This window comes from Nipponia nippon, unplaced genomic scaffold (assembly GCF_047370975.1).
Source record: "Nipponia nippon isolate SJK-2023a ecotype South Korea unplaced genomic scaffold, ASM4737097v1 scaffold_6, whole genome shotgun sequence".
Lineage (NCBI taxonomy): Eukaryota > Metazoa > Chordata > Aves > Pelecaniformes > Threskiornithidae > Nipponia > Nipponia nippon.
Window position 1 is genome coordinate 20,623,995 of NW_028262380.1, and position 11,470 is coordinate 20,635,464.

The 11,470-nt window shown below is 39.8% G+C and overlaps 1 protein-coding gene across 5 annotated transcripts in view; it reads right to left on the reverse strand.

The window, feature by feature from the left end:
* The window catches only part of SEPSECS (Sep (O-phosphoserine) tRNA:Sec (selenocysteine) tRNA synthase), a 39,780-nt gene extending 28,320 nt beyond the window's left edge, over window positions 1-11,460 (reverse strand). For 3 of the 5 annotated variants that reach the window (XR_015700166.1, XM_087738029.1, XM_087738028.1), the window contains exons 1-5: window positions 10,820-11,460; window positions 9,322-9,476; window positions 6,901-7,019; window positions 6,655-6,813; window positions 3,912-4,065 (exon numbers count right to left, since the gene is read on the reverse strand). Coding sequence is in view for 4 of the 5 variants with exons in the window: in XM_087738029.1 (XP_087594155.1) it covers window positions 3,912-4,065; window positions 6,655-6,813; window positions 6,901-7,019; window positions 9,322-9,476; window positions 10,820-10,933 (701 nt within the window). In the remaining variant the exon portion in view is untranslated. Of the gene's footprint in view, window positions 1-3,911; window positions 4,066-6,654; window positions 6,814-6,900; window positions 7,020-8,188; window positions 8,392-9,321; window positions 9,477-10,014; window positions 10,229-10,819 lie in introns of those variants that run through there. The other 2 variants (XM_087738030.1, XM_087738031.1) reach the window with 2 other exon arrangements.
* Between the last annotated feature and the right edge of the window lie 10 nt (window positions 11,461-11,470).

Sequence of the window (11,470 nt, forward strand, 5' to 3'; positions counted from 1 at the left end):
ATGAGAAAAGAAACTTTTTTGATTAGTTCCTCAAAGTAGCACTTGTCACCTTAAGCTATAAAGGTTAAGGAAAAAATTCTGTTAGCTTTCATATATACTACAAATTGTTGACCTGGGCTGAAATTTTTCATGCATCACTGAAAGTTTTGTCTGGAACACAGTAAATAGATCCCAAACCATTCTGCTTCAGACATAAATATTTTTTATACTACTTTAATGATAACTAACAGAGCTTTAGCTATTCACACTTTTTTTCTTTTTCTTTTAATATTCAACCTGAAAATGGCCTAATGGAAGTTTCAAGATGTGTCTTGGGAATCAAAAGCACCATATAACAGTAAGTCTTTAAATGCTTCTGTTTATTTCAAAGAACTAATATTTCAACCCTTTGGCTGAAAGCTCACTTGCATATTTCAGATAAACTGATTAACAGAAAAGATATTCTTCAAGGAATGGAGAGCCCTAAAATGTCTGAATGTGGAAATCAACAAATTAAAACTTTGTTCAATTGTTTACTCAGAAACAAAGACAACCCTTCACTTGCCTTTAGAAATCCCCAAAATCACAGTGAGCTCAGCCTGGATTGATTTCTCAGTCAAACTAGGATTTATGTGGGTGCATAGGTCATTTTGGGTAAGGTCCTTCAACATTTTAAACATACATGTACTCAGTACCCTTTTTTGAAGCACTCCAATCATGCTCTCTTCTTTAAAAAAGCTCATGATTTCCCCCAAACTTGTGAATATATTTTAGAAATAAAATCTATTTGAAAAAATAAGGTAATATATAATAATTTAAAGTAATGATAAAGGTAATATTATTTTTAAAAAAGATCAGGAAACTCTAAACCTTCAATGCATTTTTACTCTATCTCCTTCTGTACAGCCTCTCACTGTAATTTACTGACATTCATATAAAACGTGACAGAGTATGAAAACATTTTCCAAGAGGTGACATTCCTTTGCATTCTGTTTCTATTACATTGCCTAGTGTCGTTTTGTAACGCAAAATTCAGCTGCAAATCTCAGATTAAATTTTCTAAACGTCAATCCTTAGGAAAACATCATTATCACAGTATTATCACTAAAGAAATCACAAGCATTTAATGATTAGGAAACACCAGTAGTATAACGTACATATCGATCTTCTACAGTCAAGATATTTGGCAGGAGCTGCATGTCCAATAATTTTTCACATTTATCAACATCCCGAATCCTGAACTATGTAACATTAACAAAATACTTCAGGAAACATAATACTACACAGGGCAAAGTTTTTGCCTTCTGATCTGCTGATCTTAATCAGACTCATTCCTCACCTTCCACAGAGACTCAAAGAAAAACAGTTCCCCTCTTACAGGCTTCTTTTCAAGTGCAGGTAGAGCATTTCACCAAACTGGAAACACAGAGGGTGTACTGCTCTCTATGTTTGCCTTTCTCACCTCCTGAGACTTAAAGGAGCAATAAGCTAGCTTCTACAAGTACCAAAACCAGAAAAGTTTCTTTTCCTAAAAATAGTCTATTGAACAATTAGATCTACATTACAGTATAGCATGAGAGTGCTACAGTTTGAAAAGAATATGTGATTATGCAAGGGAAGCAAACAATTATGCACACCACTTGTCTGCTTCCACGGCTTAAAATGAACCATTAAAAGTGCTGCTAGTCATACCAGAAAAATAAAGCATTAATGTAAGTTTGGCTACTACTCAAGTTCTTAGAAGTCACAAACAGGATTTACAGAAGTATTTTCCAATGTATTCTTTCTTTCTCTCCTGTTTATAAAAGTTCATAAAAAGAAAGCTTTGCTCTTTCTTTTAATATTAATAAAATAACAAGATACAGAGTTCTGCTAAGTACATAAACTAACCGAAAAAGACACATTTTTCCTTTTAGTTCTCTTTTAAATACAGTAGTTTCAGAGACAACTCACAGCAACAGCAGGTAAGAGACTGAGAACTGATGTCACCCCAAGGACGGGGCTTTATACACTAGTGAATTATTCCCATAAAGTTAAATAATACTTTAAATGCAAGCTGTAGGTATATAGGTATAGAACTCTTACCCTGACCTTTTAACAATCCTAAGCCACTTAAAATTTTAAAACACCACCACCACCACTAAACAAAGCCTTACAAATGCAAGATATTTAAAAATCGACATCTAAAACGGTACCCTCTAGAAATGCTGTACGGGATTTCCCTTCATGTAGGAAGATGAATGTTATGGCCTTCAATAGTTGACAGTATCCTTTAAATAGAAAGTACATTCAAATCCTCCTATATCTGTGGTATATCATAACACAGTGCCACTACCTAATAATTCATCTCTTAGTTGCGGAGGACAAAACAATCGCATGTCAGAAAGAGGAGGCAGATAAGGAAAAGATTCATTTACCCAAGCTATAAAATAGACCATTCAATTTTGATAGCTGTGATTTAAGTTAGCCAATAAATCTGCAAGTCAACTTCAAGCAATGTTCATAGTATTCTGACAGAATTAGATGGTTTTAACTTCCCTCTAGCAACTGGGTTAACCTACGATAAATACTGGTTTTTTTTAAAGGTAGGAAAACAGAATGAAACATATCTTTACTTGCCATGTTTCAGAGACAATGTTTCTTTCCTACACTTGCAAATATTCAACTAAATTTTCCAGATAACAAAGTAATTAACAAAAAAGCATGCACTGCACAGGAACTCTAAACATAAGTCTTTTCAATTTTGTGATTAATTAAAAACGACTAAAGTGGAACAATTGAGACACTACATTTAAAACCATGTAAAAAAAAAGACATCTTACTAATATCTCATACTTCAGCGTACTACATACAAGCCCATAAAAATATACCTGTTGAATCGTAAAACCTAAGGAATTTGCTTCTTGATACTTATTTTTGTAAGCAAATAGAGAAAGCAGGTTTTGCGAGTAACAATGGTGCTCATTTTGGACAAATGACTCAGTATACCAAGTCCTTTAGCTACCTCTCCTCCAACACATCATTTTCAGATTGAGAAGTTTTTCAAATATTTCATAACCAAGCTACACGTTGAAATAATGTCTCAGATACTCTATTCCCCATCCATAACTGTAATGTTCATCTCAGCTTCAGCTAGTGCTTGAATGACATTTTGTAGCAACTACAGAAGTTATGTATACGGACACACAATATTAGGAAAGAATGCAATGTATTTTAAGCTTCTTTTAATGGTGATTTAACAGCTGGAAATTACAAGAAGCGTCATCATGCAATCAGGCAGCAAATGTTCAAACCAAGATAAGTTACGGCAGGGTAAATCATATGTTATACTCGTACAGCACATATGCCCTAGATGCTTCCAAGAGTTTCCTTGTATCAGTATATCTTAATTAGCCATATAAACATCAGTATAATACAGGAAAGAGTAACTCAAGCAAAGATTTTAAATTTAGCTGTAGCTTTTTTTTTTTTTTAACTGTATTAACAGCCTAGGAAAATTCATAATTGGCTAGAGAAGGCTAGAAAAGGCAACAGTAGTATTAAAATGTGGCATTAGGTATGGAACTACACTTCCTGGACTATGTTTCTATGAAAGTCTACTTTTACTGCTTCCATGAAACTATAAGAAAACCACTGCCAAATTGACATTCATTTCACCACAAGAGATCATCATTAACCTCAGATATATAACAGAAGGAAGACCTTCTGCATTATTCTCACTTTCTTAATATACTTTTGTGAAAGTGGAACATCGTTTCAACCTGCCATTTTCCTTAAGAAAGGGGATTCAAGTATCTTTACTAAGTGTTGGCAGTACTTAAGCAATTTTAGGAAGATGGACATTCAAAAAATGGGAGTTGTTTTGGTTTTTGGATTGTTTGTTTTTTTTTTTTACAGTAACAAATAACACACTTCTTACAAAGACTCCTTACCTGTCAGGTACTCTTGGAGCAAAGCAAGATGTTGTAGAATGCACACAAAGAATATTTTCAGCACCAAGAGCCTTGATTTTAGCCTCCACTGCTTCAACATCTGTCCGTAGCTCATCGCCTTCTAATACATTTTCTATCACCGCAGGCTCAAAACCTGACCAAAAAAAGCAAGACCTGAATGTGTATCTTCAAACCTCTGACTAATTGTGGGGTTTTAGTTCCAGTATAAATCTGAAAAATCTTCTTGCTTCTATTGTTTTAACAGATTCTTTCAGACTTGGATTAAGAAGAGATACATAAACTGTTTTTTAGCTATAGCTAAAAACTACAATAATATTCCTGTTAAATATTGGTCTCCAGATAAAAGCTCACTTGACATTCTTTGCATGCAACAGCAACAGGTTTGAAGATTGTTTTAAAAACAGATTAACCTCTTCCCTCCCAATTACAGTGTTTGAGTGGCAGTCTTGTAAAGCATTAGCATACTAAACAGCCTCTCTAAAAAAGGATGCCATTAGATGTAGCAATGCAATAATGATGATTATGAACTGGCTTTCATCATAAGCCTCTGCTTTATTCAATCCATAAACTTCCAAATTACTTCTTAAAAGATAAAAACGTCCACATTTGACCTCATTTTCAAAGTGAACTTTGTCATATCATAAAATCCAAGCTATTTCCCAAGTCTTTTATTTTATTTTTTTTAAGTTTCCAGTTTAAGTTGTATCTCAGATGTACAACAGCTGAACCTCATAAGGTTGTTTCTCAAGGACACATATGAGAAACGTCTGAAAAAAGGAAGTTATCCCTTTCTTCTAAATGTTGGAATGTTTCCAGTTTTGGAACGGGCTGCTCAGGAGAGATGTTGAAAAACCAGAGAGGGTCCATCAGAGGGCTACCGAGATGGGTGCGGTATAGCACACACAGCTTAGAAAGAAAGGCTGTAAGAACTCGACTTTTCAAGCCTGAAGAGGCTAAGAAGAATACCTGATAGCAGCCCCCATCTGAAAGAGAATTACAAAGACAAGAGAGCCAAACTCTCCTTGGTAGGATATAGTAAGAGGCAACAGCAACAAATTTTGGCTTGAGAGGTTCAGAATAAACAGTAAGAAAAACTTTTTTTCATTCAGAGGACAGCACAGCACTGGAACTGCTATCCAGACAGGTTGTGGAATCTCCATCCTCAAAGATTTTCAAGATTCAGCTAGACAAAAGCATGGTTGATCTAACCTAGCGCCTAAAGAGTTTTCTATCTTAACAAGGGGAGCCTGTCATGGTAGTTGCTCAAATTTCTAGCTAATAAATAAATAAATCAATCAGAAGGGGTTTGTTTACAGAATAGAACACTGGAAACCATATATTCCCTTCCCTAAACAGGTGTGGCATGGCAGCAACATCATGCTAGCTGAAGTGACTATTACTTTCCTAAAAAACAGAGAGATGTTCAGTTTACTGAATGAAAGTAAAGGAGAAGGCGGCGGGGGGGAAGGGAAAGAGTAATTTGCAAAGCAGTGTAACATGGCAGCAGCTATGTGAATTTTGCCTTCATGGCTCAACACCATGCCTTAACACTGACATGTAAGGCTCAAACTCTACACAAGAACTTGGACTCGAATGATTTATTAGCATTGTTAGCCCTAGTCTTGTTTTCAATTAGTGATCCCGAAGACAGAGATTGCATTTAATAGACAGTTGTTAGATGTCTGATACCTGCTTCTCTCTTATTTTTAGTTGATAGTTCTTTGAATTAATTTTGTGATAGCTGTCTTAACTATTAAGAAAAAGAACAGATCAATTATATTTCTTCACAACCTTCTCTATTATAAACATAATTTCTTTAGCTTGATGTTCTAAATTGAGCATAATATTCTGAAAACACTCCCACTTTTCTTCTATACACGTCCTATTTGTTCTGATCTGATTCCTTTTAAATCCTTGCTGCATCTTACCTGGACAGAATCCAGTTCCTGCTTCCAATTGTTTAGCCATTTTTATCTAATGATTCTTTTATGCAAAAAATAAATGTGTCCTAGAAACTAGGACCAGAATCTATGCCACCACCTGCAGGTATGTGCACTGAGCTGGAAAATTATGGTCTCCCTTACTTGCCCTTTCCTTGATTCCATGCATCTGTCTGCAGGAGGGGACAGCTTCAGTGCAGGGACAGACTTCTACCCTTAACTTACTTATAGACTGGTAAACAAGGAACTCCATTTGAGAGAAATTAAGGTTTAAACTAGGAAAGGCACCAAACTAATTTCCTGAGTAAGCTGAGTGACACTGCAAGATTAAAAACAAATAGGGGAGGTAACACTTTCCATGTTCTAAAAGAAAAGAATGTGCAAATCAGACAGCTTGTTACCTTCTGATCACAATTCCTAGGACACATATGCTTTTTGCATGAATCTAAGAGAGAGATTTGAGCCTTGGTTTTACATAATTCTCAGGACAGCAAATTAGGCGTCTAACTCCAAGAGTGAACTGTAACTTCCTTAGTATTGTGTTCTCTGTTGACTACTTTATACACCTCTGTACCTCAGCATACGCCTACATTTTACAAGGCATTAGGAAGAAAACTCATACGTGTGACTGCACGTTAGAAATCATGAGTGTACAAATAAAGCACTTAGAACTACTATGCATTAGGCCTTTTCTGGATCTTACTGCAAGCATATGAACGGATCAGATGAAGTTTTATATCTGTTAGAAGAACACACTGCGTAATCAGTCAGCTCCTCCTTACCTGCAGTTATCATTGATTTAAAGCAAGATTTCTGGTCTATACGTGGCCAGATAATGTATTTTGCCTTTGGTCTCTTGTGCCTCAATGTTAAAAAACAGAGAGTTAAACTCATGCCAGTTGCCATAGGAACCACAAAGCAATTGGTCACTGTCCGGACACCTGCACATAAAAAGCAAGTCAGAAATTAACATGAAGAACCCACGACATGCCCCCACAAACGAAAGATATTTTCAGATTTACACTTACCAGCCAGCTTTATAATATCCAGAACTACTGAATTAGTAAGTTTGTTCAAAAGGCTAGACCCTGCTGCTTTAGGCTGGACTGCAGAAATATCACCTGACCTTCCAATTCCATGGATCAACCTAAACAAAAAAGGTTGAAAACATACATCAAGTTTTTTCACATCCCAAAGCAATAATTCTTGCTGACCGAAGATAATTTAATTTGATAAACAATTGTGGAAAATGCTGTATCCTATGCACCAATGCAACATCAATATCTGCCACGATGAGTTCCATTATAACAAACTACATAGAATCGTATGAAATTGTCATTTTCTTTTTTTTTTTTTTAACAGTAGATTAACAATGTTCCAGTATGCTAGTAAAAACTTTGAGAAGACCCATAGTAGCAAGACCTTTAGCATCTGGCAGGCTTCCTTTTAAGTGTACCTCAGCACTTCTGGATGTCTGTTGAATTAGCATTATAAATGCTGACATGTTCAGACACGCAACTCCAAGAAAAAAATCAGTTGCCTATAGTGTAGCATACCATAGGCATAGTGGTATTACGCAGATACTCCCCTGACAAATGCTTCATCTCCACAGGGCAAAGAAATAATACACACTGTGACAAAACGTCCTTAGAGACAGTTAGGTTAATGTATCACCTTGCCCATCTTTTTCTACATCTTCACTTCATCTACCTCATTCTACTATTCAATATTATGCATCATGCAATACCATCTCTCTCTGCATTCTGTTTATAAATTATGTTTATAAACTGCATTTATAAAAGCTAGATATTATTTAGCACCTTTCAGGAGTGGAGGATCCTGAAATTGTGTATAAAATATAAGCTTACAGAACTGACTTTACCCATGGCTGAAATGCAGCAGTTGCTCAAGTAAGCTAGTAACAACACACATCTATTGATGGCTTCAATTCTGTTTTTGTCTTAGGAATAGAGTAAAATGCAGTCTGATGAATGTATGGAATTCAGGACCTCCTGGAGCATAGTTTTACCGCTTAAATTTTTTACCCATTTCAAGCTATACGTTGAAATCAATAATAGCTTGATAATTAATTGAAACTTGCACATAATCCTGACTCCATCAAAATTATTTTCTTCCCTCGTTCCTGCTGCTATGTTCGTTATAGCTTTCTCATACTACTACTTTTTCTTTTCTGCACATATGTACCCAGTTCCTGAGGAGGAACCCTCCCTAAGACTGGCCCTTTGAATTTATTAAGCTGAAAGGAAAGACAGCTTGAGAACCATCTCCTGCTACCTCCATCACTCCCAAAGTTACCTGTAAAACTTACTGCAGAAATAAGTGGAGTGGAGGACACCTCTGCGCCTTTCCTCGCTATTGCTGACGCTCTTAGGTGAAGGCGAGATGCCAGGAGACAGAGCTGCATCAGACCAACAGTAGCTAAACGCCAGCCCAGGCTCTCTCGTACCAGAAGCTGGGCATGCTTTCTCCAGCATTGTCAGAAAGCAATACTTGCTCGGATACTCTCCCCAGTGTGACCCCTCTACCTCCCTCACCACACATATCCTAGACTAGAGAGCAGCACAGAAAACAAAAAAGCCAAACTGATGTATTACTGGCTTTCTTCATTAATTTTTCATGGTACTGTAGGGCTTATGAAAGCCATTAAGCCTAAGTAATTCAACTTCCATAGGGTAAAGCTTCCTAGATTTCTGGTCTCTCATATGTTTTTGTCTAATCTTTCAAGGAGAAACATTCCAGGAAATGTCACTTTTTTTCATTCCTCTTAGATAAAACATCACAGCAAGGTACTCGGCACAGAACTCTATGCAAAAAAAAAAAAAAGTATATTTATAAAGAAATTAACACAAAACCTCTAGAATTATAGCACCCAACATACCCATCAAGTGTAAGAAGGGCTACAAGTTATTAAAAGCTCTTGTCTTTATAGATCTCCTTACTTCATATAAAACCTATTATAGATAGACTGGGTTTTCATGTGCATATCAACTAATCACATTATAAAGATATTAGTGAATACAAGACAATAAAAACAGCTGTTCACTAGGAATGTTTGATACTTTACAACTACAATACACAGTAGTTTTTTAATAATATACAGATAAAAAAAACTGGACAGTGTTGAAAAAAGCAAGTAATGCATGGGTTATTTTAAAACAGGAAGATCTCTGCTTCCCTTACATGTAGTCAACTCAATGTCTTAAGCTCCTACCAGTTCAGCACACAGGACATAACCCTGACAAAACATTTTTGTTTCATTCAAGACTTTCCAATGAGTTACTAATGAAAATTCAACACAGAAAGTTGTATCAATTCACATTATATTGTTCTTTTCAAATGCTACCAAGGTCTCAGATAACAAGACGCAATATGCCATCTGAAAGCATTAATAATAAATCTGAATAATTCAAATTGCCAACAATTTGTACCTGTAATGCCTTCGGGCAACGAGTCCTGATGCCACTCTTCCTTCCCTCTCACCCACACCACAGTTGCCCAGAAAGTTATTGCTATCCATTATAGCAAGTTCATGAAGAAACAGTTCAATGGTGCTTTCATCCCATCCATCTTCAGGACATTTTCCCTTAATAATAATAATAATAATAATATAAAGGTAACTATGAAACTTGGAAATGAAAAATGAACAAAACTTTATGCAACTTGTTTGATGAATGTTACCCTTCTTTCCCACACTGAACAGCAGTTTGTATTTTCATTATGCTGGTTTATATTATGTAATGTTATAAACCTGTATTCAGAGAAAAGTCAAATAATGATTTTTCCATATATTAAGTGCAATTACATTCGCATATCCTGATATTAAAAGAGTCAGGTATTTTTCACTTTCAAGTGTTCTTTAAGGTACACACAAAACCACTGCGGCACATACATGTTAATTACTTCCTAGAAGACTATAGATTATTTGATGTATTCTCTAGACAAGAATCTACTACTACAGCAATTCAACAGAGAAAACTGGATGAAAGGGAGATAACTGGGTATTATAGAACCAAAAATATTAATTATGAGCTGAAGGGAAATATAGTTTCACCTGTAACACATCATCCTATCTGCATATTTTCCTTTCCAGTTATTATCTAATAGGTAAGGAAACCACTTACAGAATATAACATGTCAAAGCCTGCAACCAGAGACACGCTCTTTCTTGTGCTCTTCTTTACTGCGTTAAGAACCGCACTCATCTTTGCAAACTGCAGAAAAGGTCCTCAGAGGACAGGTACCCATAAACCCACGAAGCATTACTACCACGAAGCTCAACAGTTCAGGGGCTTTTTTTTTTTACATGTCCCAGTAACAGTAATGAACTCAGTAAACTGATTCATTCCTGAAGCGCGGTACGAAAGTGAAGTTTGAAACAGTGGATGATGTGACTAGGGATGTTCTGAGAATTCATTGGTGATTTCTGTACGTTGGAGACACAGAAATATTGTTTTGGCACCTTACAAGTATCGTTTTTTACCTCATGTAACAATATGTTACTATCCTTTAACTGTTTGCCGGGCCGTTCTCAGCCAACGCACAGCCAAAGGCAACCTGTTCTACGCCCCAACGTGCCCTTTCATCCCGGGGCTCCGTCAGTCTCCGCCACCCCGGTACAGCCAGCCGAGCTGGCCCCAGCCGCCGCGCCCGGCCCGCGGCCCGCCGCCGCGGCGGGAGCAAGGGGCCGGAAAACCAGCGCGGGAGCTGCCGGGCACAGCGGCCCGGGTCGGCGGGGGCGGGCAGGCCTGCGCGCCGACGGGGCTGCGCGGGAACGCTCCGGCCGTGCCCCCGCCGGGCGGAGAACAGGCGGGGGCGGCTCACTCGTGCTGCTGGGCGGGCCCAGGCCCGCGAGCGGCGCCGTGCTGCTCTCCCCCGCTCCGCGGCCCCGGAGCTCGGGGGCCTGGCGGGGGGGAGGGCCCCGGTTACCTGCTCCAGCAGGGCCCGCAGGCGCAGCTCGTGCGCGCGGCGGCCCTGCGCCCCCTGGCGCACGTAGGCCGCCGTCACCAGCCGCTCGCTGGAGCCGAAGTTCTCCGCGTTCATGGCCGAGGGGCTCCCGGCGGCGCGGGCTCCAGCCGCCGCTCCCCCGTCAGCGCCGGCGCGGCCGCCGAGCCGAGCCGAGCCGAGCCGAGCCCCGCCAGCCGCTCAGCTCCCGCCGGAGCGGCGCGGAGGCAGTGCGCATGAGCCGCCGAGGAGAGCCGGGGCCCCGCCCCTCAGGGAGGCTGGGCCGCGCCCGCCCCGCCGCCGGCTGCCGTGCTCTGGGCAGCCCCCTCGGGGGCCGCCTCCGCCCGGCGCAGCCAGCGGGAGGCCTCGGCCCCCGGGCCGCCCCCTGCTAGAGGTACGGAGGCTGGCGCGGGCCCGCGGCGGCCTTTGCCCGGAGCCGCGGCGGGGGCGGCCTCCGTGTTCCGCGCTCCCCAGGCAGCCGGCGACCTCCCGCCGTCAGGGGGGGAAGCCCACCAGAAACTTCTTGTCTGTGAGGAACCCGTTCCTGGGTTGTTTTTTCCCTGAGCTCCGAAGTGTCGCATTAGGCTGTTGAGAACGGCCACGTAACTCCCCTGCAGGCGTCTGTCGGGGTAAGAG